At 44.8% G+C, this 27,964-nt stretch overlaps 2 protein-coding genes across 6 annotated transcripts; one reads left to right on the forward strand and one right to left on the reverse strand.

The window, feature by feature from the left end:
- Positions 1 to 740: 740 nt before the first annotated feature.
- LOC139215408 (regulator of G-protein signaling 1) lies at positions 741 to 7,344 on the forward strand. The gene is made up of 6 exons (XM_070846367.1): positions 741 to 907; positions 1,436 to 1,953; positions 2,207 to 2,256; positions 2,462 to 2,595; positions 5,749 to 5,915; positions 6,362 to 7,344. Exons 2-6 carry the CDS (start codon positions 1,477 to 1,479, stop codon positions 6,530 to 6,532), a joined length of 999 nt encoding a protein of 332 aa, XP_070702468.1. The 5' UTR covers positions 741 to 907; positions 1,436 to 1,476; the 3' UTR covers positions 6,533 to 7,344.
- A 1,710-nt stretch (positions 7,345 to 9,054) lies between these two features.
- atat1 (alpha tubulin acetyltransferase 1) lies at positions 9,055 to 25,839 on the reverse strand. 5 transcript variants are annotated; one of them, XR_011585525.1, is made up of 13 exons: positions 25,571 to 25,838; positions 24,979 to 25,039; positions 23,543 to 23,634; positions 23,239 to 23,296; positions 22,983 to 23,096; positions 21,390 to 21,491; positions 19,312 to 19,357; positions 16,793 to 16,867; positions 16,463 to 16,676; positions 13,638 to 13,723; positions 10,498 to 10,582; positions 9,271 to 9,666; positions 9,055 to 9,233 (listed from the first exon to the last, which is right to left on the reverse strand). XR_011585525.1 is itself a non-coding variant. In XM_070846662.1 (12 exons), the coding sequence occupies exons 1-12, from the start codon at positions 25,660 to 25,662 to the stop codon at positions 9,378 to 9,380; spliced, it is 1,284 nt and encodes a 427-aa protein (XP_070702763.1). In that variant the 5' UTR covers positions 25,663 to 25,839; the 3' UTR covers positions 9,055 to 9,377. The 5 variants fall into 5 exon arrangements, 4 of the variants coding, with proteins under 4 accessions (XP_070702763.1, XP_070702762.1, XP_070702765.1 ...); XM_070846662.1 differs by having other exon boundaries at positions 9,055 to 9,666; positions 10,528 to 10,582; positions 25,571 to 25,839; XM_070846661.1 differs by having other exon boundaries at positions 9,055 to 9,666.
- Between the last annotated feature and the right edge of the window lie 2,125 nt (positions 25,840 to 27,964).

Genomic DNA, 27,964 nt, shown 5'->3' on the forward strand with positions numbered 1-27,964 from the left:
TTAAAAAGTCTTGAACTTGCAACATTTACCAATATCTAATTAAATGTGTTGAAAAACAAATAGACAGTTGTTGTAAATTAGTATGATTATGATTATTATTGTTATTATTTTAGCAATAATAGTAATTATTGATATTATTATATTTATATTAATTCTAATACTTATTTTCATTATTATCATAATAATAATGTTAGTAGTGGTATCAGTAGGACTGTTGTGGTGGTACAATCTGTGTAATGAGTGTCTGTGACTGTACTTTGTCTTCTAGTCTGTTCTTCAGACTTCTCTGTTCAAACACACTCTGGATGTCGCTGCACACACACACACACACAGATTGAGGTGTGTGTGTGTGTGTGTGTGTGTGTGTGTGTGTGACTATGTGTGTGTGTGTGTGTGTGTGTGTGTGTGTGTGTCTGACTGTGTGTGTGTGTCTGTGTGTGTGTGTGACTATGTGTGCGTGTGTGTGTGTGTGTGTGTGTGTGTGTGTGCGTGTGTGTGTGTGTGTGACTATGTGTGTATGTGTGTGTGTGTGTGTGCGTGTGTGTGTGTGTGTGTGTGTGTGTCTGACTGTGTGTGTGTGTGTGTGTGGTTGTGTCTGACGCACAGGTGGAGACAGAGGAGAAGGTGTGGCAGCAGCCATGGGGAGGAGGCCTGCCTGCGCTGTTCAGGGGGAAACTTCACGGAACTTGTCCTGACTCACTCTAGTCATTGGGCAGATGTGAGTGCCGTGGGGGGAGGGGGGGTCTGAGCCCACAACGAATCGTGTGACCGCGGCGCCGCCGGAGCGCCGCTTCCTTGGAGGACCTGCAGAGGTTGTTCCTGGACCCCGGGGCGTCACTTCTCTGGTTGCTCAGGATATCTGGAGGGGCCGGACGATCTGCCATGAAGACAGCTTCGTAACGAGCAGGTAAACACGGGCCTCCCCAGCGGTGATTAACCACCGCACAGCGCTCAGCTGTCCTGAGTCCGAATATCAGCCAAGTGTTGTTTTTTCCACCGGTGAGCGAAGCTCTGTGGGGGCTGCCTGTCATGACAGGAGGGACGGTGTCCCACAGAGGTGTAGTCTGGATCAGGACTACTTCCTCATGATGCCTCTTCATCGGCCAGTCCACTGACTGCGCCTCTTCTCTCACTCAGCGGCTGTGGGAGACCGAATGTAGAGTTAGGAAAGATTCTAACTAACAAAAGTATCATATAGTAAGGAAAACAGTGTGTGTGTGTGTGTGTGTGTGTGTGTGTGTGTGTGTGTGTGTGTGTTTCTAAGCTGTTCTTTGCAGAGTAAGTACAGGACAGGACAGTAATGAGGAGAAGTGAATTGTTTTATTTCCACCCTGGATCGTCTGCTGTATCTCACAGGCGGTGTTCCACTCATCTTTTCTCAACCCCCTCCCTCACCTCTGACCCTGTCCTACTGGTCTTTCTCACTTCTCTGCAGCGCTTCCTTTCCTACTCTTCTCTGTCAGTCACACAGCGACCATGCGTAGATTCAGCTCGGAGGGATCCCTCCTGGATCTTGACTTCCTCCCGTGGAGGAGGGTGGCACTGAAGAACCCAGAGTATGAGAAGAACCGGGGGTCTGGCACCTACACGCCTCACGTGGAGAAAGATGTGGACGGGGGGTCAGCCAGCTTGACTCCCACCATCCAGGAGCCCAGAGCATGTTCTGGAGAGGGGGGGAAGAAGGAGCTGGCCAAGGAGCACAGCATCAGTGTAGAAAACCTGAGCAAGCTGGGGAATCTGGTCAACAGCCACCTCGGAGTGTGTGTCATCAGTGAAGGCTGCAGGGCCTACAGCGACGGTCAGCTGGCCCCGGAGAGCCCGGAGATACACGACCTGCACGCCATGTTCCCGTCGTCATCCTCCAACGCCTTCCCCACCAAATCCCCGCACAGGCACCACAGTCGGCCCAAGCTGTCTGCTGCTAAACTGCACCTCAAGAGTCTGTTTGGACAGGTGGGAGCACATAAACAGGTTCTTGGAAATTCCTGAACTTAGTAGATTTGTAAATATTTAACGTATCCAAGACTGCTTCTTCTTATCCTACATGTTTACAGGCTCTCAGCTGTAACCGCTGAGGCTTGATTTAGAGGTTTAATCCTGTCCTATGTCACAAGGAAAGCGGGACAGATTAAGTGTGGGAGCTGCTTTTGGGGATTTCAAAGAGTCAGACAGAGAAAAGATCTCCAGCTAACTGTTTCTCTTTCAGAGCCCTCATTCCTCAAACTCCAACCTGTTCAACACAGAACAGAAAGACACGTAAGAAATCTTTTTCTCTTCTGTTGTTAAGTGCTGATCGGTAGATATTATCTCAGATGTAGAATGTTGTAAAATGAAATCCGTCCTGAAGACGAGTCAGGAGTTTTGGTGTGATGCCACATCCTGAGAATGCTTGCAGATGTGATGATCTCTTTTGCCTGACGTCTGCTGCCTCTCCCTGTCCCTATGTGACCCGGGGCCACAGCGCTACAGAGAGGAGGTCTCGCCTGCTCTTCATGCGCCAGTGGAGTCAAGTGGGCCACAGTAAGAAGCGCCAGATCAGTAGAGAAGAGCTGGAAAAATGGTCCGAGTCCCTGAACGCCCTGCTGGCCAGCCAAAGTGAGTCCTGCTGGGTCAGAGTGGACGTTTACTGACTGTTGTTACTGACCACATTTCCATGAACTCTGCTTTGGGCATTTGAATAGCAGACAAGGATTTAGAGCGTAGAGCTGTTTTTACTCTTGTTAATAATAGAGAGGGACTTTGGCCATCACACCTGATCAATCTAATGCATCCTCAGTGGTCCCATGAAGACAGGAGGTGGGTGGAACAGGGGTCTAGACGCTTGTGGTGATGGAGTAAAGCCAGCAGATGGAAGATGAAACTTACACAGCCACAAGTCACATGGGCAGCACACAGTGTAGCCAGCGCGGCGTGCTGTGCTGGTGTCTGGTTCAGACTTCATCGGGCCCCTTCCAGATCAGATCAAAAATGTCGCACAGCGAAACCCATGTGTGCACCCTGGCAAAGTGCTGGAGGCTCGCTGACGTGGTGACGTAGTCAGCTGCCAACCAGACAGCAAGGTGATGAATGTTCACCAGTGGCTCCCCTCATGACTACTTTCTCTCAGATGTTAGCGCTGTCAGGAGATCTGCTTTTGCTCTGCTGTGCAATTTATGCATCAAATAATCATTTCAGATGAAGCAGCTTCTGTGGAGATTCACTGACACTGTGGATTTCCATTGAAATGTGTGTATGTCTGTTATGTAATGTCATGTATGGCTGGCAGCTTTAGCCTGGCACGCTGTTTCAGTTTCACATTCCGTGATGTTAAAGGGACCGTCCACTGATGGACTGGGGGGCAGTGATTGGTTGGATCACAGCCCACCAGTGAGCACATGAGCATGCCCAGTTCATTCATGTAGAGCATTTGAAACACAAAGGCAAAGTAAAGACTGAAAAGGCTTAAACGTACAAAACCAATGAAAGAGAAGGCTTAGTGTTCTGGAGGTTTGTTCCTCTCTCTAAAACACTGATGCTGAATCTAGCGATGTGATTTGGGCCGTCTGTGTTCTGCTGTCTGATGCACAGTGTGACATTTCTCTGTGGGGCTTTTTTACCACAGACAATTTGCATCCTGTACCGGATGCAAATGAAATTGTCCATCTGAAATGATCCACCGTATCAGTAGAGTTTGAACAGAGAGGTAGAAAGTGCATTCATCATGTTTGTATAAGGCTCTAAGGGTCTACACAATACCCCTCAGGACAGGCCAGCGAGGATCTGGAACTTTTACCTCTCACACTTCTCCCCTAAACTCCTCACCCTCACATCTAAGTGACCGAGCGCTTCTTGGAGAAAAGATTGTGCAACCAAAAGTCAGACGTGTCTGGAGTTGGCCCTGTTTTTATTTGAGCTCACGTGTTGCTGCAGTGATGCTGACAGCTGAGCCAACGTCATTGGTTACTGTGTGCAGGGCAGTAAAGCTGAAAGAGCGTCACTCCCCCCCCCCCCCGATCCTGCTGCTTCTATGAATAGAGCAGATCGTAAAGAGACGGTTATAAACCACTGCTGTAACAAAGGGTGGCTAAAAGTCTCTCTGTTGACCAGTCAGACAGTAACCAGGATTAGAGGTGCACCGCTGCGTGACTCGTGATCCTGCACGTCGGCACAGGTAGATTTAGTCTGGTTGGTCTCACCCTCTGACTACACGGCAGGATATTCAGAATGCCACGTTTCCACTCACGTCCCTGCTTTAGAGAGAGATTAGCCCATTTACTACAAAAGATGTAGATGACACTACCGCTCCTCATTCCTGAGTGTGCCCGGGTATCTTCATATCTACCACCCAGCCACAGGTAACTTTCCATTCTTTTCACCACAGCACAAAAAGCAACTTGCTGAGACGTGCCTCCTAGGAGTGGTGCACAGGTAAACAGTGTCTCCATTACATAGTGTAGCTTCTCCACCCAAGAGCCCTTAGTGGTCTCCATTTATCACTGAATATGAGGGTGAAGTGTTGTGTGTTGTCTGTGGTGGTTCACCACAGCCTGGCAGGACAGAGGGAGCACCTCAGTCCAAGGCAGCCCCCCCCCCCCATCTCTGGATGCCCCCCTGGATATGCAATAGTGCTATCTATCTATCTATCTATCTATCTATCTATCTATCTATCTATCTGTGTCTCTACTGGGGTTTGACTGTCCTGCAGTCAGATTGGCTCTCTGCTCTTTGACTAATAATTAATGTGCTTCAGTCCAGCTGGGTTTCCACTTCCTTATCAGATACACCTGTGAACAACACAGCTGTTCATCAGGCAGGAAAGGTCTACCAGCTGCATTATGGGGAACTCTCCTCTAGAGCTTCAACATCAGGACACGTCACCCTCTGCTGCTTTATGGAAGTTCAACTCTAAATCAGTGGAGTTCTCTTTAAAGGCACAGTCATCGTGCCTGCTGTGTGCTAACAAGCTAATTCAAATGCCATTTCCCACAAGAGATCCACCCTAAACCCCATCTGTCCAGGCTCCACCTATCTGATGGTTGTGTGGTCAAAGTGAGAATTCACCCTGAAAGAAAGCTCGACGCCTGAGTTCAGTTGCTTTTGAGATAAAAGCAGTCAGCAGGATTTCTCCTCTGGGAGCAGTGGATGTCTGCTCCAATACACTGATGTGTCAAGATACTACAGACAGACAGACTCTTAGTGCCAAACCCACTGCCTCCCACTCACAAAGCTTATGTCATCTTGCAGAAAGGCACCGACAGCTTCTCTCTCAAGTTTTTTCACAGTTTTCAAGGAGAGTGTCAGAGGTTGTAAGTCCAGCTGAAGTCCAGCATCAGTCAGTATCAGCTAACTGGACTTTGGTGACATGAAGACCTGCTGTGTCGAATCCTGACAGTCAAATGATTGATTTCATCTTATTTGAAGCTGGGTTGGAGGGGGCTCCCTGCTGTGCTTCTGCTTGCTCACACAGCACCCTGACCTGTCCTCCTTATCGGTGCTGTGCTAATGAGCATGTGTGAACTGTAGCATGTTGTACGTGTGCTGTGGTGACGTGCAGCCGAGGCTCAGAGCCCCGCAGAGCCCACGGGCGTGTGCCGGGGTTTCCCAGTGAGCCCAGGGAGCTGTGTGTTTGTCGTGTGCTTGTTAGGCCTGGGGGGCTGTTGTGTCAGGGCTGTGTGTGTGGTTCTCTTCCTCTGATAACATGCATAATGTGACGTTGCATGATAAGATGAGCCTCACTTATCTTCCTCCTCCTCCTCCTCCTCCTCCTAGCTGGTGTGTCTGTGTTTGGAGCATTCCTGCGCTCTGAGTTCAGTGAGGAGAATCTCCAGTTCTATCTGGCCTGTGAACAGTACAGACACTCATCCAACAACTTCAGCCTGCAGAGGAGGGCCAAGGACATCTGTGCCACCTACATCCAACCAGGCGCCCCCCGGGAGGTACACACCTGCTTTTCTATTCAGTGTAGCTGCATGCACTAAAGGCTAATGCAACCTTTTTCAGGGAGCAGGAAGTTTCCCCTCAGTTCACTTTCACTTGTGATACACACTGAGCTGCCACCCTGCGAACACCCCCTCATAATACAGCTGTGTGAGCAGAGGCAGTGCTGTACTGCATCTCTGCTACTACAGTAAAAAGCAAAGTATTGCGAGGAAATGGGAAATGTTTTGTAGGATACACAGAAGTGGTTGAGGAAAACCTCTCCCACTGCTGCCATGATCCCTGCCAGTACTAATAACAGTGTAAGCACCAAGTTTGGTATTAGAGGAAGTCCAAAGGTCACAGAAGCACAGGCGTCAGACACAGGTTGAAAACAACTGTTTGTAACACAGTGGAATGGACCTTTAAATGAGTGTGGAGTGATGGCTGCGTTGTCCTGTTGTAGGTGAACCTGGACAGCAAGACCAGGGATCTGACCATCCAGCTGCTGCAGGCCCCCTCCCACACCTCCCTGTCCCACGCACAGAAACGCATCTACTCCCTCCTGGACACAGACTGTTATCCTCGCTTCCTCCAGTCCGACCTCTACCTCTCTTTACTCCGAGATGCCGACTAGGAGCCACATGTTGAGGACGCGCCGGGACTCAGGAGGGGGAGCAGGAGCTCAGTGGTATCCAGGACTTCCTAAACACTGTTGACCGTAAAGCTAAAGGACGGAGCTGCAGTGTGGGACGTCTGTGTAAAGCTCCCATCAGACACCTTGTGTATGTCGTTTTCCATTAATAGTAATACACCAGATGTTCAGATTAATATCAGTATCTCATGTCTGCTTCCAGTGCTGCTCTGGACTGAACACACACACGACTGATATCTGTCTTTTACTTCTTTTGAAAAAGAAAAGGTCATTTAAAACAACATGTTAAACCTTTCTGACTTCTTGCTGGCTTTGAGCTGCAGCTCGACAGTGTGGAGACATTTCGATGCAGTTTTCTTCCCCTCACTTGTACATGACCCGTGAAACTATGCAGCTCTTGTTGTAATCATTAAACATCCTCCCTGTAGGCAGCTAATGCTCCCTCAGTCCAGTAAGATCAGCGTGAGTTCCCTCTGCTGACGGAGAGGAAAAACAAGCTCAGCGAGAATGAGCACTTTGCCATTTAAGTAACTCACATAGTACTTTGACCTTTTCAGCGAAGCAGGGAAACCTGAGCTAACTGATTCTGCCTCCAGCACTCACTGTTCAAACAGACAAACCTCAGAGAACACTTCGTCACTGAACTAGGTTGTTTATAATGACTTTCCTTGAATGTTGGTGAAACACCCTCATATAACGAGGGGGGACTTTTTAACGAGGCAGCGAATAACCTAAGTGTTGGTCAGGTTTGAGAATTTGAAATAGAAAGAAATAAAATCTTGGTTTTGAATGTTTTGGATGTGCCTGGTGATTCTTCTGTAGTCTCTCAGAGATGAAGATCAGCATCAGTAGATTCTGAGCTGCACTCAGGGTGGATGACCCCTGCTCACGCACAGGCTGCTGGGATACGGAGGACGACCAGAACAAAGACTGATGCTGCACTCACATCACATCACATATCTTTGAATCAGTGTTTTGTCTCATTAAAAGTGTTTTAATGTCATATTGTTTAGTTGAATCTGTTTCATTCACTGATCCACTTCCTGCCTCTTGGTACGGTTGTAGCTGGCCAAGCAAAGTAACCCCAACACCCTTGTCCTGAGATTCTTCCTCCAGCTCCTCCCGGGGCTCCCAGGCCAGGTAATGACACCAACTCATTATCATAGAAGATGTTACCAAAGGGATCGAGTCTGTGTGGAAGTTAATTCAAAATTTGAACCCAAGGCAGTCTTACTACCTTTTCATCACCTGTTCACTGCACATTGACACCTGCAGCCCCCCCACAGGGAGAGAAATCTGCTGTGTTTGTGGACGACTCCACCATCAGTGGCCTGATTACAAACAACAATGAGAATTCACATCAGAGGAAACTAGAGTGGCGCTCAGAGAACAGGCTGCTGCTCAACATCAGCGAAGCCAAGGAGCTGCTCACTAGTTTTAAGGTGAAAGACATGAAGGCCCTCCATACGTCTACATCAGTGGAGCTGAGGCGGAGCAGGTGAACAGGTGGATGTTTCTGAGATGTCCCCTCAGCAGCAGAATACAGAGCAGCTTCTGTCCTCAGGCTGTGACTCCTCAGCTTGTCCTCCACTCTCATGTGCAGCACGCTGGGACTACGTGTATTTGTTGTGCAAAACTGTTGTAGAATAACACAAGACCCTGGACTGTGAACAAACACTGAATCCTCAGGACTACTCAGTTGCTTTAGTAGTTTATTAGACAGAATGCACTCTAAAACATTGCAGTGAGCGCCGTACAGGTCCTGATGATGTCATGTGATGTTCGGCTTTCACATGACATCATCGGGGCTTGAGCTAAAACCTTCCTCCTACTTGTTTGTATGTGTTTTGACAGTCTGCTTTCTGAAGATTTCACTCATCATATTTCACGGTGAAGCTGCCAAAACAAGGCAGAAATTCAGTATGCAGTGGGAGCAGGTCTCAGAGTATACTGGCTAAACTTGCTGGCTCACTTACCATCGGGGCTTGGGTCTTGCCACGGCAGCAGGGGTTTGGTTGCAGCCCACGGCCCTGTGCTTCCCCGTCAGTTTACTCTGCATACTAAGATAAATATTTTCTCACTTAACCCAGTGGTGTGTTGCCATGGAGATAGTTTCAGCTACACGCGCTATGGTTGTGGAAAACGTGTACAACAGCTTTCACTGGCACTACTTTTTTGGGAAGAAAGTAGACAGTAGTTCCATCACTCACTAAGCAGGGGTGATGAGACTCGGTGAGAGCTGTTGCTCAACATGGCGCTCTCTTGGAGCAGCAGACAGCAGAGCTAATGCAGTAGTTGGTGGGTTGTGCTGCTCCAGCTTGTGGGAGCTGACCACTTAGAGCAGACTGGGCTTTTTTGGGAGGGGGACCTTAAAGGGAAGGGAAGGAAGACGAAGAAAAAGAAAAGAAAAGAGTGGTCTGCACAATATGTGAAAAAGAACGTGTTTCTGAACATCACAACATGTGAACATATCCTGTAGGATAGAAGAGTCCTGAACAAACCTGAACATGAGCAGACTGCCTTCTTTAATATTGCTGCTGGCGTCTGATGACTCTTGAAGCGAAACGACTCCTTATTTGGCTCCTATCACCAGTTTGTTTGACGAGTTGGGATGAAGTGGTGTACAGTTTACCAACCAAGATGAGTCATTACAATCCCCTTTAAAACCTGAAAGACTGAATGCCTTTTTCCAGAACACTGAAAGTTACAGCTCTTAGCACTTTATTGAAAAATCACTGCACCAAAGTCTGAAAGCATTAAGTAGTTCTAGAGTTCAATACCACATTCATTTGCTGCAGCAACATTTAAACACTGTCCATATTCATTACTACCAGGGCCTGGTGCTCCTGTACTCCTGCTTCTGCTTCACCCACTGGGCGGTGTAGCAGTTCTCTCCTACAGTCCATGACCAGCACTGTCTGCTTCTGTCGCCTTCCTTCTCCGACAGATGTCTCTGGTTGACCAACATGCCTCCTGCTGAACGCTGTGGACCATCCCACACCCTGTTCTCTTCAGCATCTGTACCCAGCTGCGTCTCTGTGTGGTCTAAGGAGGTCTGGCTGCAGATGTCATCCTTCTTGGATGCAGGCAGAGGTTGAAGTAAGAGAGGCTGGGACCTGGGTGAAGAGGTGTTACAGTACAGGGTCAGTGTGTGGGCCAACACCTGGGCTAAAAACTGAGATAGAAATGTCCTACATAGTAACCGAATGTGCAGACATGTGTGACTGACACCACTGCAGAAAGTCAACTCGCCCTTCTGCCTAAACGACAAAAGCAGTTATTTGTCAGATGTATCCAAAAGGACCCATTAAACCACATGAATATAGTTTAGTCTGTCTGATCTGCCACCTTTAAGGTTATGGTTTGGTTCAACTTAGGCAACTGTACAACAGTTTAGTTCCAATCCTAAAATACTAAAAATCACATTTAGCCATCAATTTGTCAGAACAAATAGTGTCAACATGTTCTTGAAATGTAGTTAACAGTTTGATAATATTCAACGGATGGTCTTTGGAGAAATACAAATAACCAGAGTGGTATAGAGAGGAGAGGCCAGACCAAACAGCTCACTTTCACAACTTGTGTGATATAAAGAGGTGGTGAACACCGACATGGAAAGTTGCGTTATATTTTTCTGTTGGAATGATGGTGTTTTCATCTCTGAGAGGGAGGAGCAAATATTTTGAGATTGAGAGATGTTGAGATCCTTGTTAGTTGTGGATGGTGTGGGCCTGCGAGCCTTTACACCCTACAATTTGGTTTTCAAAAAAACAGCTTGGATTCCTGCTTTGAGCCTTTGACCAAATGAGCAGTGGTGTCTTTCCTCTGGTCTCCTTTGTGGTGCATTTTGCCACAAATGTCTGCACACAGGGCGAGCCATTAAACCTCCTCATTTTCCTCTTTCATGCTTACTGACCTCCATGTGTCTGGTGCAGTAGTGTAAATACCTGCTTTGTGGTGTGTGAATACTGGCCAACCTGTGTGTGTCTGTGTATCCCAGTGCGTATGACTGTTCCCCCACTGGTCTCAGACCTGAGGAGGCACAAGGTACTAACACATGAGGGATGAGAGCAGAGCTGAGTGGCTGTACTGCAGCTGGTTTTAATGTCTTTATGTTTGACCTTCCCTGTGAAAACAAAACTTGTTCACCTGAAACCACGGTCATTATTAAGCTATATGAGATCAAGACAGCCCATTAAATCAGCAGTTCACCCTAAAATGAAGGAGTCCTTTAAATTGCACAAGCAAAAACATGAAACAGCTTAATGACTGTGCTGTCACTGGAATAGCCGCCCCATTTTCTTATGTGCTTGGTCTGAGGGCAGACATCAGCAAGAAAAATATAGTCAGGGACTGGGAATCCTGTAGGATGCAGTTGTGGTACCTCTGGGTCTATTTAACTGCATCTGGGAGTGTACAGGTGTTCAACAGGACTTATGTGCTTAATATATTAAATATATATAATATATTATCTAACTAGCTCATGATTCTGATGATCTCTTATATCATCTCAGTTTTAAATATAGAATAGAGCCAGATAAATACTGACGAGCAGAAGCTCTATAAAAGTCAGTATTATAAATACTATAAATCAGTGGGGGTGAAATCTCAGGAAGGGACAGGAAGAAATAAATCAGTAGGGGAAGACAGATTTATTCCTTGTCAGGCTCTAGGCTAAACATCCTCACTACAGAGTGGATAATGACTGCGGTTTCATTAGAGAGTGAACTACTCCTTTAATCAATTCAGGCTGGCAGCTTAAGTTACACAATGACTATAATAAGAATAAATGCATGATGACATTAAAAAAAGATCTATATGTGGTTGGTTGGGACAGTCAGTGCATCAGTGCTGCCCAGTGATATTACTCCAAGTCAGAGCAGGAAGCTCCTTCCTGACCAGCATTATTCCACTCACTTACATTGTCAACCACATCTCACTCTCTTGTTCATCAGTGAACAAAGTGGCTGAGGGGTCACACACGACCACTTATTATGAGACTGATGTTCCACAAGTGACCACACTTGATGAGGGCACTGAGCTGCGGTTGAAAGCTCCAACAAAGCTACAGTGGCTTGCAAAGGTATTCAGCCCCCTTGAACTTTTCCACATTTTGTCATATTACGACCACAAACATATATATATTTTATTGGAATTTTATGTGAAAGACCAACACAAAGTGGCACACAATTGTGAAGTAGAAAGAAAATGATCCATGATTTCAAATTTTTTTTACAAATAAAAAACTGAAAAGTACGGTGTGCAAAAGTATTCAGCCCCCCTGAGTCAATACTTTGTGGAACCGCCTTTTGCTGCAATTACAGCTGCAAGTCTTTTGGGGTATGTCTCTACCAGCTTTGCACATCGAGAGACTGAAATTTTTGCCCATTCTTCTTTGCAAAACAGCTCAAGCTCAGTCAGATTAGATGGAGAGCGTTTGTGAACGGCAGTTTTCAGATCTTGCCACAGATTCTCGATTGGATTTAGGTCTGGACTTTGACTGGGCCATTCTAACACATGAATAGGTTTTCTTTTAAACCATTCCATTGTACCCCTGGCTTTATGTTTAGGGTTGTTGTCCTGCTGGAAGGTGAACCTCCGCCCCAGTTTCAAGTCTTTTGCAGACTCCAACAGGTTTTCTTCCAAGATTGCCCTGTATTTGGCTCCATCCATCTTCCCATCAACTCTGACCATCTTCCCTGTCCCTGCTGAGGAGAAGCACCCCCAGAGCATGATGCTGCCACCACCATGTTTGACAGTGGGGATGGTGTGTTCAGAGTGATGTGCAGTGTTAGTTTTCCGCCACACATAGCGTTTTGCATTTAGGCCAAAAAGTTCAATTTTGGTCTCATCTGACCAGAGCGCCTACTTCCACGTTTGCTGTGTCTCCCACATGGCTTCTGGCAAACTGCAAACGGGACTTCTTATGGTTTTCTTTTAACAATGGCTTTCTTCTTGCCACTCTTCCATAAAGGCCAGATTCGTGCAGTGCACGACTAATAGTTGTCCTGTGGACAGATTCCCCCACCTGAGCTGTGGATCTCTGCAGTTCGTCCAGAGTCACCATGGGCCTCTTGGCTGCATCTCTGATCAGTGCTCTCCTTGTTCAGCCTGTAAGTTTAGGTGGACGGCCGTGTCTTGGTAGGTTTGCAGTTGTGCCATACAATTTCCATTTCCAGATGATGGATTGAACAGTGCTCCGTGAGATGTTCAAAGCTTGGGAAAGCTTTTTATAGCCTAACCCTGCTTTAAACTTCTCCACAACTTTATCCCTGACCTGTCTGGTGTGTTCCTTGGACATCATGATGCTGTTTGCTCCCCAATATTCTCTTAACAAACCTCTGAGGCCGTCACAGAACAGCTGTATTTGTACTGAGATTAGATTACACACAGGTGGACTCTATTTAGTTATTAGGTCAACATTCGATCATTCAGCAATCATCAGGCAACTTCTGAAGGCAATTGGTTGCACTCAGAGAAAAGGGGGCTGAATACTTTTGCACACCGCACTTTTCAGTTTTTTATTTGTAAAAAAATATTTAAATCATGTATAATTTTCTTTCTACCACACAATTGTGTGCCACTTTGTGTTGGTCTTTCACATAAAATTCCAATAAAATTTATTTATGTTTGTGGTCGTAACATGACAAAATGTTCAAGGGGGCTGAATACTTTTGCAAGCCACTGTAAGTAAGTGGTACTTAAGTTGAGATTATTTGTCACCCAAATAAATCCCAACTACTAATAATTATGACAGTTCTTGTGCACCATAAAGTCTTAATATTGGAAAAGCTTGACTGGAGAAACCAAAGAGTCCTGCACATCTGTACACTATTAACAACGTTTGGCACTCAGACATCCATCAGGTGAGCAGGACTCTTTGGTTTCTTCACACAAGCTCTTCCCCTCAAATAATTACAATTACAAGGTGTTTCTTTTTAACCTGGGCATGGACATGGAGCACGGACAGCGTTAGACCCTGCCATATTGAGCACAACAGTAATCATGGATCCTTTCTAATCTGACTGATATGTCTAGGAGTCTGGCAAGCTTTGTGACTGCCATCACTATCCTTATTAAACCTTACCTGGCAAGTGTCTGTCCAGCAGTCCAACAGCTCTGCTGTCCATGTGCCGACTGTACAGGCTGCATCTGGCCACTAGACCCTGTTGGCTACCAGAGAAATGGTACCAGCCGGCAAGGAGGATAAGAAGAAAGCCCAAAAAGGTAGAGGGCAGGATAAAAAAAGAGGGAGAAAAGGAGCACATGGGATGGAAGTACAGACCAAAGACAACAGTAAGAAATAAGGACAAAAAAGGAAAAAAGTCATAATTACAAAACGGAATAAAAACTAAACAAACAAAAATGAGGATAAAAATGCATACATGATGTGCCAATAAAATCAAACGCATGAAAAATAAAAAGTCACAGAATGGAAATAGGACTTTGGTATGCAACAAGGCTGCATCCTCTACTCCAAGCAGTCTGGTTGGACTAATTCATGTGTGAGACAGTTGGATGACAAAAGACATCTCATGTGTTGTTTTGTGGCAGATAGTTTAATGGGTTCTACAAAAAGGCAAGCAGATACGACAGAGCCATCATGTTCCCTCTGCTGGGCAGATATCTACTACGTTTTAAAAAGGCCTGAGGGAGCCTGTCATTCTCTCTTTGATGGAGTCACATAGTCGTTCAGACTCCCCATGTCCATGTTACAGAAACAGGCTACAACACAACAGCCATTCCTTTAAAGGGAAGCAGCTAGTGGTGCCAGTCAGAGGCTGGTCAATGGAAGCCCAGTTGAGATCTATTAAGGGAACTATTGAAGTATCATCAGTTGGTGATGACAATGAAGAGAGGACACAAAATTAATCAAAAGATAAAATAGAAATGTATTGGAATGGATGAACAAAAAAGTGAAGGGGAGAGGGGGGAAGAGAAAGATACAGTGTTTGTTAGAAAGCTGTCGAGCAGAACAAAGAAGTAGGAGAGAGTGAGGGCGGCCTCTTGGAGCTGAACACAAGACGTGACTAGTGACAGGAATGCAACATCCCTCTGCCAAGCTGAGCTAACCCGGGCACTGACACCAGCCACTGGAAGCTGTCATGTAGATTTCTATGCACAACGCTTCCTTACACACAGCTCAGCCAGTCGTCAATGGTCTGTATTTGTATAGCGCCTTTCTAGTCATTTCGACTACTCAAAGGATTTTTACATTCCAAGTTGGAGAAGAAAATATATTGTTATTATTGGCAAGGCACAAGATTATTAGGCCATTTATCTGCTCATCTGTCATTTGTGTCGAGTTCTGCTGGATTGCTCTCTGGTCTGGAACAGGAAAAGCCTGCTGTTTCGTCACTTGTTAACCTGAGTAAGGACTTCAGACTTCAGGGTTCTTACGGAGTCTGCAGCAAATGTTAACTTCTCCACTGATGTGACGGGAAAGACAGCAAAGAAAACAAGGTGACAAGATCAGAATCAAAAGCCCTAACCCTAACAACTAGTGACAAGAAGTCTCCTTTCTATCCAGAATGACAGGGACAGTTTCTGGACAGACATGCTGTTTAGGATTTTTTAATCAAACTTTTCAATGCTGTGAGCACCACAAACTAAATTATTCATCCACAAAATGACTGGTAATTTTGCTTCTACCTCAATCAACTAATGCCCATTACCCACATGCTTTTAGCCAAGCTAGCGCCAATGTTGTTCCACCTTTTTGACCTTACTGAAATACCTAGAAAAGTGGTTTGATGTCATGAAATCTGACATTCATGTTCCCCACAAGATAAATCCAACTTTAGTTGGTTTAGTGATCCCCTAACTGTCCATTCAGGGCCACTGCCAGGTCAAAGTTTTCAGTTCCAGTGAAATATCTCCACATTTACCAATAACTTTGGTGAGTTTCTATCGTGCACCATCCCCAGGCCATATTTTCAATCTGTCCAATACTTTGATTAGGGATAAAAAACTGTAACACAAATGATGTTCTCGTCAGACGCAGCTGCACTTTCTGTTCACTGCTTATTAGCATACACTACTCACAAAAAGTTAGGGATATTCGGCTTTCAGGTGAAATTTCAGGATGAACCTAAAATGCATTCTAACCTTTCCAGGTGAACTTAATGTGACCTTCTCTAAACCTTTGAATGCACATGTCCAACTGTTCAGTGTTTCAGTACTTTTTGCACAAGTTGCTGTTCTCTAACAAGCTTAACAGCAACATTCAGAAACAGGTTTGATCCATGAATCCACCAATACATTTCCTGCTTCAGTTAGAATTGGTATTTAAACAGTCCTCCTCATCGTGCTGTTCACATTCTGACATCATGAGACCAAGACGACACCTAACAGTTGATCAGCAGCACCTCAACACTGGAGGCTTCAAACAGGAAGTCCTCAGACGGAGGTGTTCACTGAGCTTAGAGGGTCACAGAGTGTCATCAGGAGGTTGGAACAGTGATACAGAGACTGGAAGAGTCACAGAAAGGAGAGGAGTGGACGTCCTTTGGCCACATCCCAATTTATTGAGACACTGAAAATGTTTTGTTGTGGTATACCTACCACTGTTGTTAGATTTTCTTTCAATAAATAGTTTAAGATGAATAAAATGACCATTGCATGCTTCTACTTAAATGCCCTACTTTCATGATATAATATCACTGTAGCATTCACTTTTTACATTTTCCATATATTTCACCTGAAAGTCGAATATCCCTAACTTTTTGTGAGTGGTGTATGTTAGCTTATACATTGACATACAACTGCATTAAGCTCTAGCAAACACACTGTACAGACTGCATTTCCACTTGACTGGCACTGACAGACCGCAGCAGACGCCCATCGATGTTCAAAGACACATTTATCTTAACTCCAGTAAATGAGAGGAGCTGGGTGGGTGTTGTTTCTTACCTGCTGCGTCTTGCCCTGCAGCGATCGATTAGAGGGGACTGAGGGCTCTGATCCCTGTTGCCCCCAGGGGCAGAAGCTGAGGCGGCTCGAGGGGGTACCCTGCTCGGGGAGGATCCCACGCTGAGGGAGTGGGAGCACGGGGAGGATACCAACTGCCGGGGGGAGTGAGGAGGAGCAAATGGCCAGGGAAGAGCCCTCTGTTCCTGGTGTACCACTGGACAGGAACAGAATTCTATATAGTCACTTTATTTACATGCAAACTTCTACAACAATCATCATCATCATCTTCATCATCAGCGTCTACATGGTGTGGCAGGGCCAACAGTTTACCTTCTCTCTCCATTAAAGAGTAGGGCTTGATCTCTCCGTCTGGCTTTTTTAGGGGAACCTTTCTCAACTGGGCCGCTGTGAAGGAGAACACAGTCAGAGCAGGGCAAAAAATAGAACAGGACGGGACACCCCCCCACACCTTGCAAGACAGCCCCCCACACTGCCCTATACAGGCTACTGTCTATCTACGCCTGCCATCTATCTACAGCAGCTCAGAGAACATTGACGCTTGAAAACAACTACATTTCTTCAACAACGTGAAACTAAGACTAGTCTGTCATCACGTCTGACATGACATTACCTCTCACAGACTAAACAAACTGCAGTTTTTTATTCAGCATCGTCAAATAGCTTTTCCTCTTCCCACTTGCTTGAGCAGCTGATTGGAATTAAATATTCAAATTGTGGATTTTTGGCCTAAAGATGCTGTTTAACAGCATCACTGTAACTTTTACAACATTGTATCAGACATCCACTCGCTCCTCTTCACCCTACCCCCCCATTCTCATCTTTGCTGAAGAAGACCATGTTGGTTTTTCCACCATCTCCCACTGCATTTCTAAAAGCTTTGGTGGTCCATTTGACTTGCAATCGCTACAAAACATGTCCAAGAGTACCAAGCAGTACAATCAGAGATCATCAGCAGGTGAAACACACACCCTGTTAACATGAGTTGGCACAAAAGGGCCAATAAGAAGACTAACACACAAAAATCTCACTAAAAACAATCCACAATTTACAAGCACGTAATCATGAGTAATTTATTTTTATTGATGTAAAAATACATACTTATTAACGAAGGAAGTCTAAACTGTATGTGTTAACCCTTTACAGGGTCAACCCTAGACCATTACTGGTGGTCATTACAAGACTTTCTTACTTTTTTGAGTTTACCAAATTTCAATTTCAATTCCTGTCCTATGTTCTGCTTTTCTGCTTCAGTGTCTATTCGAGCACTTATAAGACTGTAAATGTGGGGGTGTGCCTGTCCCTGCAGGGCAGGTGTTGTACCATTGAACTTGTTTTGTAGGCTGCAAGCTGCAGATAGAGCCTTCTGTACTTTCTGCTTGGAGGAATGACACCTCAAATGGTTTTGTGCTATAAAGCAACCCAAGCTCTTGGCACACATTACAATATGCAGTGTAGAGGCTGGTATAGCTGCTACCTATCTTCTACCTGTTACCAAGTATTTACAGTGAGTACATTAATGTGGATTATTGATGGCACAGTGTTGTACAAAGCATCTTTAATTGGCTTTAAAGAAAGTAGCATTTAGAGACATTGCAGGGTCAGTAAACAGGAGGGTATTCTTCTGTCACTCAGGAGGTCTGTGGGGGTTTGAGGTGGTCTACAGGTTGTGGCTCTCCATAGAGACTAAAATGCCTGGCTCACACTGCCCACCAGCACCTGTGCATGATGGCTACCTGTCCACCTGCAAGCTAACTGTCTACACTGTGTTTGCCTTTGGTAATAGCCATCAAATAAAAGCCTGAGGCATTTTCTGTCCACAGAATAGCTAGAGGGCCTTTCATTTGAAACAGATACAGTAGTTGCTGAGCTAAACATTTTTTCTAGATTTTTGTCTGTGACATATTTAACAGGTACAGGCATAAAAACTGGAGCGAAAGGTGTGCAGTGTTGCTGCTACGATGTCAACATGACAATCACAGATCATTTTCAGTAGCTATTGTTGCTGAGAACTGCGTGTGTCATGGAAAAAACAAGAGACAGAATCTAGATGAGCTGCAACTTGTGTGACTGCTCTAACCAGTTAATATGAGCAACAGGTTCTGTGATGCACAGGCTCTGCTCAGGTAAGCAGTGTGTCCTGGCCGTTATCATCGGACACCCGTGACGGTAGGTCCAATACATGGCATGATGGATAATAATATCAGGGATGGGAAAGAGGAACTGAAACTGGCTGTGACATTAAGAAAAAAAAAGTGAGGCCAAGAACATCAGACATATAATGTGGACCTAGTTATAGGACAAAGGAAGGGGGACAAAGGAAAGGGGACAAGATGCTGGAGATTTAGGAGAGAAGGAAAGAGATAGAAAGGTTCTTACAAAAAGCCGTACATCCCCTGATCCGTCAGAGGAGTGGAAGCCGAGCCTGAGAGTTTGGCAAAACAAAAGATTTTGGAACTGGAATAAAAGCAGATCAGCACTCGTGGTTTGAGTGCCCACTCTTCACTCTTACATCTCTAATGAGAGAGAGGCTTTTTCTTCCACATAAACATGTGCAACACAAAAGATGAATTTCAATTTAAAGCTGTAGCATGCAAAATATGTCATGTAACTGAACTAAATGTATTCACAGGAGACTTTGGTTGATCTGGCCCCAGGACGAAGGGAAGCAGATTTAGGGGTGATATGCCACCAAGCACAGGTTCAGCTGAGAAGAGGTCATGTTTGAAGCTGGCCTCTTCCTCACACCTCACACCTCATATCTCACATTACCACAGAGAAGAAAAACAATTACAGAAGCCCTTTCAATGCAATGTAAGTATTGAAAATACCTGATCTGTTGAGGAAGAAGCCCTCAAACACCACAAAGTTATTGACCTGGAGAGAAGAAAAACAAAGACAAGAATAGCTCATGATGAAAAGGCTGCTGCCAATGAACTGACGCTGTGATACCCTCTGTGTTACTGTCAGTTGGAGTCTGCTGTGACCCTACATGTTCAGCCAAATTCAAAGATGCCAAGAACCCTGAATCTCACCAACAATAAATTTAAAGCATAGGTTCGCTTTTTTCCCCCCCAAGTCTGTCTACAAAGAGTATTCCCTCTTTGTGGAACCATCCCTCCACTGCAACTCATTATGGTAACCCTGTCAGGAATGACACATGCATTGGAAGGGCATTAGGAAGGACCCTCCTGATGGCCAGTATGAAAAGCCTGTTTCATTAAACATTTTAAACAGGCTTGAAAACTGAGAACCTAGCCTTTAACACCTTGGATTGCTAATTCTGCCGTGTGTTATGTTCTTATGCTTGTGTTGATATTGTGCTTGATGATATCATTGTGATTCATGATACAAATAGGTCATCATCATAGAATGTCATCACAGCCCACAGAAATCTTTTCTGAAGAAATTCCCCCTGATGTATTGTTTCCTTGTATTCATAGATTTCCTGGTTTCACAGAAATTCTAGTATGATGAGCAACAAGTGTTGACCAAGTACGGAGGAGAGGGGTGGACGTTCATGGAAAAAAATTGCCTGTTGATGCTTCAACCGCCTGCAGTTAACTGGAAACTCTAAGTCTAAGCTGTTTTTGGCTTTCTAGTTGGTCTGCCTGGTTCTATGATCTCAGTGCTTTTTACTTCTGTCAGAACATACAGGGTTACTAGTGGCAATTATAGGCCTGTAGTATCCACAGTGACTTAAGAGGATTCTGATAGAAGAGTCAGAAGTTTACTGGCTTTAAAAGCAGACATGGCCCACATATGTGCACCTGAGCTGTAAAAGAAATAATTGCCTGTTATTTTAGTCACAGTTTCACCCAGTTCATGTGTGTAAAGGGGCGGCTGAGGCTCAGTGGTAGAGTGGGTCATCCCTCAATCAGAAGGTCGAGGGTTCGATCCCCAGCTCCTATGGGTCAACATGTTGAAGTGTCCTTGGGTAAGACACTGAACCCCAACTTGCTCCTGAAGCAGCTTCAGTGTGTGAATGAGTATGAAAGAACAGTCTCCTCCATATCAAATTCCTCCTGCATGATTGATGTGTGAATGGGTGAATGAGGATGTCATGTAAAGCGCTTTGAGTAGTTGAAATAACTAGAAAGGAGCTGTACAAATACAGACCATCTACCATTTGTAAATGAACTTACTGTAACAGGGTCTGTAACATTAGAGAAATGAGCAAGAGTAGCTAGATTTTCAAAGTATCCAAACAAAAATATCCCACCCAACCAATAACTTCATCCAAAGCTACTCATCAAAAAACACATGAACATGCACTGCCTGACTAAAGTTACTGCTAGAGGCTGCTGGCTGTGTCTTGTGCTGCCTCACTGTGGCTCAAACCTTCACTTCCATTCTTGTGCGACTAGCTCACTAGCTTTAGCAGTAAGTGTGCCTAGCTTTGTGGAAGAGTCATAGTGCAATATGAAGTTCATATGCAATGAGTGCACAAGCAGAGGGTATGCAGACATTCAGCCCGAATGAAATGACTGGATGAGCTTAGTACAGGCCTGTCACAGCCACAGTCACCAGTTACTTTAAATGTCGAACCATTTGATTTACTGATTAGTGTTGGGCTGAGAACCTCAACAAATATCAAAAACTGCATACCCTGCCTTTAACTGATTGTCATTATAGGGTTTGTTGAACATCTTATCTTATGCAAATACACTCATGGTGACAGATCTACTCCCAAACTAGTATTTATGCATCACACTGAATAATGAAACAGAAAAAAAAGAGGAAGGAGGCAGTGTCTAAATATAGCCAGAAGAAGTGGAGCGATCAGTCACACTAAAGCTCATTTTGAGAGATCTGAATCTGTAGAAGTGGAAGACAAACAGGTTTGTTTGAGTACAGTATGCAGTTAACCTCTCACATTCACGGTGTGATAGTAAAGCACAGACTGTACCTGAGGAACGCTTTGTGTCAGGCAGTAATGCCTTGCCAGGAAGGACAGGAATTTGGGCGAGGGCCTGTCATAAGCCATCAGAGCTGGCTCGGAATTCTTGTGCTACAGTGGAGAAAAGGAAAACATGGAGTCACTGATAAACAGCACATAGCAATGAAGTGTGAGCATCATCCATACTGCAGGTAGCAGATCACTACCATGACATTATTTCAGCTTTTCCTTCTCCTGAAGTCTTGTTCATTGTCTTCATCAACAATGTAGATGGCTGCCAGCTGGGGAACTTTCATGGCATAGATCAACATGTGACTCAGGTTGAATGAAAATATATTACACCTCCACACAGCTGGCAAATGTGTTTTTGGAAAGTTACAAACATTTTCAGATTCCACAGTCAGAGAGAATGTTGTTCGAAGATCCAACCAGCACATCATTTAAAGCATACTGAGGCCTTTAATCTACTCACTTAAGGTCTCTGGGTGGTTTGGAATGAATCTAATAACAATCGTGGTTAGGATTTGGGACAGTAAGTGATATTTGGATCCAAAATGTAACCAGAGCAGTGAATTCCTTAAAGCGTTGATTTTCTTGAAAGCGTCTGTTCGATATCCTGCCTGCACCATGCACAGATCTCAAGTTAATCACTCGCATCTAAACATGCTAAATACATGTGAAGCACAGTTACAGCCAGTGTTTCAATGGCAGCGTCATTGATAGACAAGAATAAATATGGGACAGTGTGTTACTGCTGTTGATGAACACATCTGGCCTGGTGTTTTTCAGTGTGGCAGCATGGACAGTGAGCTGTGGTTCAGTCACTTGTCGTTTGAAAAGTGGTTCTGTAGTTAATCTGTCAATAACTGTATTGTTGTGAACCGACCACGTTATCATTTAGTTGTTGGTCAGAATGCACAAACATTATCAAACGTGTGTGTGTACCAGGACACATGTGCATGTTCTGTGTCTTACTAAACATTCCACACGTAGCTGCTGATGACTACTGAAAACATTGTTTTTAACTAAAAGGTGTGTGCAAGAGTGGAAACAGAAGGCTGACTGCAGAGGTGATTGGTTACTTCCAGATTTCCTTCATGGAACATCATTAGACCCTTAATGATTTATGTTGATGTGTACCACACATCAACATGTTATATGAACCAGTTCAATCTTAAAGGTAACCCTAACCCTTTAAGATTTTAGTTCTTTGAGCCGTCCACAATGATGGAAAAAACTATTATATCATCCTATGGTACTGTTCTGCACAGATACATTGGTCTGGTCTATATAGTGTTTCTCTACATATTTTTCAAACTGGATATTGGCCTCAAAATTCAGTATTGATCAGGTTCTAATTGAGGATCTTAAACATTCATCACTTGACATGCATATTTACAGCGGGGAAAATACCTACAACCAGCCGCCTTCTGCAACCCAATCAGGCAAAAGGTTTATATGGTCTTCTGACTGTAATTACAAGATTTCTCTTGGCAAGCAATCAATTAAGACTGCTCATGTTTTAAACTGAAGAGTCTAGAAAGGCGACTGTTAGAACACCCTGGTTTCTTGTTATTTGCCCCAGGGAGAGCAATGCTTCACCTGCAACATGAAGTCAAACAGCTCCAGCCCATGGCCATGTCGCTGCAAGTTCTCCGCTATGTAGAAATCCAAAACACACAGCGGCTCTGCCTCTATGTGCACACCCTGTCGGTCCTGTAGAGGAAATACAACAAGCTTACCTGTAGAGCTGATACAGGAATTTCAAAAAGAGATAAAAATCAGTGAAGCATGTGGAATTGCCTAGAAAGACAGAAATTTGAAAGAAAGACAGAATTTAAGAAAATAGGCTACTCACAAGCAGAAATAACTTCTTATTGCCAACCTTGAGAAACCCCACGATCATACCACGTCCTCTGTGTGTAGGGGAAAAGAGGGGAGGAGTTTGGTTGCAAGGGGGGGGTATGAGTTAATGAGTAAGGCTCTCAACCTAGTTTCCCATTTGGGTGATTTGCTGCCATGAGCATTAAACAGTGTCTCATATGTCTCAACACTACAGTAAATGCATTGTGACCACAGTATGACTCTATGACAGTCCAGAGACAAACAGTGGAAACTGTGTGCACAATGAGTGAAAGCTGAGGGAAGGATGTGATATGTACCCATTGCTCTCTCCGATCTTGAGCAGGTAGAGCTGATGCCTCTGGGACTGCAGCTTGGCAGCACTTGTTATAGGTGCTGTGAGCTGTTGGGCCTGCGGACAGCCAACATGAACACTGTTAAACGTGTCGAAACAGTTCTATCACAAAGGGCTGTGTGTAGGTTCACATTTTTCAATACCAGTGCTGATATGATACTTCAGTGTTCGATGCTTTTGAGAATAGCTAACTTTGTAAAATATCAGCATCAAATGTATCAAATGTTAGCCATGAGCTTGGAATAGCAGTTCGTTCAGTTGTTATCTGTTGATACACAAGTTAATTTCCAGCCACTAATGAAGAATATAAGGTGCAGTTAAAAACGTCACAAAAAGCCAGTAAATGGACCTTGAGTTAAGAATTTGTCGTCAAAATATAACATAATAATGTTTCTTCAACAAAACTAATCTTTCCACTTATCAACAGAGGCTTAAACTTTCAAATGTTGTCTGAACATAAGCAGACATACAAGAACATCTAAATGAAATCTAAAAATCTAAAATATGTGATCAAAGACCATGTAAACAAGACAACAAAAGTATGAATCAGTAAAAATGTGCTCAGTGCCTCCATTTGAACTGAGCTTTCAGCAGGCAACACTTTTTGATAGTCCTGCAGATGTATATCGGTCAATACTGAAGAATGCACTGAGCCTGAAACCTGATCTAATCTGACGGGACTCTCCTCAACTTAAAAAAGTTTCATAGTTTATCAAACTGATTTGATTTTCTTTGAGAATGAGAGATGATGATTGAGATAATGCATTTTAGGGATGTCCCTGTCAAGTTTTTTTGGCCCTGACTCCACTCCGAGTCCTTTAATATTGAGCATCTGCTGATACTGAGTTTGATCTGATACTGATTTAATGTTGATTCATCTCACACATCAAAACAACAGCTAGACACTCCTAAATCTGAAATACTCCATCCGAAGTGCCACCTGAATGTATACTTTAATAGAAGGGATACAACTCACAAGAGGGAAATCTGACCTTTTGAACACAGGAGTACATTTGATCAATGCCACAAATTTGCTTAAATGTGACTGGTGGTAGAAACAGTGCAGAGTATTTGTCTTCATTTACATGTCTTGTGTTATTGTCAGTTATTATTTTGGTTGCTGTTTGTGTGTGCAGCTGTCAGAAAGCACAGTGCAAAACTGATACTGGAATGATTTAGGAAGATTCTGGTGAAATGATCGATCTGCCCAACAACCTGGGCAGATGCATGAAGCATGGGCAGTTAGGACAGGACTGATGTGTGAAGACACTACCACAGAGAACAAACTGTTAGCAAAGCCAAAGCTGGTTCTTATTTGTCTATAACAATTGTCTACCCGTAACTTAAACATGCTTATTTATAAAGACATATAAAATCACTCCCACATGTACAAAGACTCACCTTTGCAGAGGCTCTCCCAAGTTCATCAATAACTGTGGCTATGTGGTCTTGAAGATCTGGCCTACGAAGACAAACACAAACAAGTAGCATATGATCAGACAGGATGAGCTGAAGGATGCACACAGGCTGAGCAGCTAGGAGCAGGTCTTCTCTGTGGATGCTCCACCTGTTTCCCTCGGTACAGCTCCAGCTACATGCAGGACCCCAGATGACCCATGGGCGTTAGCCCTGTTGACAACACACGGCTGACAGGGGCATTTCCCTGCCTTCTGCCCAAGACCTGCTAAAGCTGTCCCACGGTGAACGTGTGACAGACACCCTGAAGTCATTCTCTCATTATTGCCCTTCAAGACAATGGCAAACGACAAAGAACAATGTAAAGACACGAAGCCAAACAGGATCTGGACAGCATTTTAGTTGGATTCATCAGATCACTGACTCATAAGCAAGTTCGCTTAAATTCAAAGACTTCTGAACGAAGAATGGGGTTAAATTGTCTCTTTAGAGGAGAGCTAGAAGGTCCTGGATGCTGGTACGAACAATGTAACACGCTGACTGACAACAAAGAGGAAAACCTGGTCTTCAAACTTACCTTCCTGCTGATTTACGACCTGCTTCAAGGGTCTGGTCCAAGATGGAGACCCTCTCGGAGAATAATTGGTTAATGTCAAAAGGGAATTCCATAATGCCTCTCAGACAGATGGAGTGGACAGTCTGAACGTGTCGCCAATCAGAGGAAACAGAGTCCCGACAGCAGACCTCAGCCTGGTACTTAGCTAGCTAACTAGCTAGCTGGCTAGCGGGGATGTCGCCTCACGCACCAGGCTGATTCGTTAGCACAAATCCAACAGTTAGCTAGCTGCTAGCAGCTCGAAGACAGCAGTTCTTCACCATTATATTGACTTCAGTGAAGTGACACAACAAACGCTCTGTGTAAAGACCGGACACCTGCTGTGCACATTGTACCCGCAGCTGCACTGTGTGTCAGCGGTTGTAAGCCGTCACTCCCTGGTAACACTAACCGTAATGTGTGTAAAAGACAGAGGCGTAAATCTGCTACAAGTTCACTGCAGAGCTCACGCGACGTTAATTTCAGTCCCTGAAGATGTCTAAGAGACTAAAGACTAAGAGACGAACCCGTGTTAGACAGTAATTACGTCGTTAGCCAATTTTACTCCCTAGTTTTGTATTTCCCACAATTGTTATCGAACATTTTGTTGGAGTTTTACGGCAAAATGGATGAAGCTCACATGCTTGTTCATTATCTGAGAATAAATGCTCTGTATTTCTATAGAGCCTTTCTAGTCACTTCGACCACTCAGAGCACTTTAGCATCACATCCTCATTCACACATCAGTCATTCAGGAGCAATCTAAACTGGAGCAGACTGTTCTTTCACACACTGAAGCTGCTTCAGGAGCAAGCTGGGGTTCAGGTTGGGGTTCAGTGTCTTGCCTGAGGACCCTTACATGCTGACTTAGAGGAGCCGGGGATCGAACCACCAGCCTTCCAATTGATGGAGGACCCACTCTAAAAATAATAAGGCCCTGTGGGCTCACCATCCGTAGTGGTCAGGTGCATGGCAAGCCAGGTGACAGGCAGAAGCAGGGTCCTGGCCATGCGGACCCCTGATATTGCAAACTGGTCCTGGGGACGTGGAACATCACCTCTCTGGTGGGGAAGGAGCCAGAGCTGGTGCGGGAGGCTGAGCGGTACAGTTGGGTTCGCTTCTACACACAGTTTCGGCCTGCCTGATTTAAACCAGAGTGGTGCTTTATTATTAGACTTCTGGCAGCTTCAGTTGTTGCTGAGGCGAAAACCCGGGTGTGGGAGGAGTTCAGAGTGGCAGGGCTTTGCTCAGGCTGCGCTCAGCCGAGGAGGAGAATTGCTGACCCAGAATGGGGATATCGTTGGGCGGTGGAAAGAGCACTTTGAGGAACTCCTGAAACTGATCAACACATCCTCTGTGGAGGAGGCAGAGCCTGAGGACTCGGGGGAAGCCTCACCTGTATCCCTGGCAGAGGTCTCCGAGATAGTTAAGAAGTCCCTCGGTGGCAAGGCACCAGGGGTGTATGAGTGTATTCACTCTGAGATGCTGAAGGCTCTGGACATTGTTGGGCTCTATCGTTCAGTCTCGCATGGAGGTTGGGGACAGTACCTGTGGACTGGCAGAAGGCCTGTGACTGTGTCCCACGGCAAATCCCGTGGGAATATGGGGTACTGGGTTCATTGCTACAAGAAATCTGTCCCTGTGTAACCAAAGTGAGAACTGTGTCTGCATTCTCTGCACAAAGTCAAGCACATTCTCAGTGGGTGTTGGCCAAGACTGTCCCTTGTCACGGATCCTGTTTGTGATATTTGTGGACAGGATCTGAAGGCGCAGCAGAGGTGAAGAGAACCTGTGGCTTTGACACCTCATAATGTCATCTCTGCTTCTTGCAGATGATGTGGTTCTGTTGGCGTCCTAGGACTGTGATCTTAGGCATAAGCTGGGGTGGTTTGCAGCTGAATGTGAGGCATGCTACTTTTGACACTAACACAATAAACATATTGTATTAATCAGAAATCAAATGTATTTATATTTATTTACAGGAGACGCATCAACAGATCCAAATCTATCCCACGTCCTTAACACCTCTATCCTCTGTCCTCTGCAGAGCCCTCTTGGTCACAGGGTGGTGTTCATGAGCCAGAATAGATTTAAAGCTTTTGATGCATGTCATGTACTGTAAATAGATAATAATTCATTTAATATGACATTGATACAATCTGTTTATTTTATTTATGTCAAAAGACAGCTGAGGCCTTTCTGTGTGGAGTCTGCATGCTCTCAGTCAAACAAAGACAACGCTTTAATTTTCTCATTTCATGGACACAAGGCATCCCAAGCCTAGTTTCAGAAGGCACTTTGAAGGCCCACTTTATAACATGAACTTTGTTTTTTCTTCTAATGACCAAATTGAGTCATCTTCAGAGATTACATAGT

This window comes from Pempheris klunzingeri, chromosome 16, assembly GCF_042242105.1.
Source record: "Pempheris klunzingeri isolate RE-2024b chromosome 16, fPemKlu1.hap1, whole genome shotgun sequence".
Lineage (NCBI taxonomy): Eukaryota > Metazoa > Chordata > Actinopteri > Acropomatiformes > Pempheridae > Pempheris > Pempheris klunzingeri.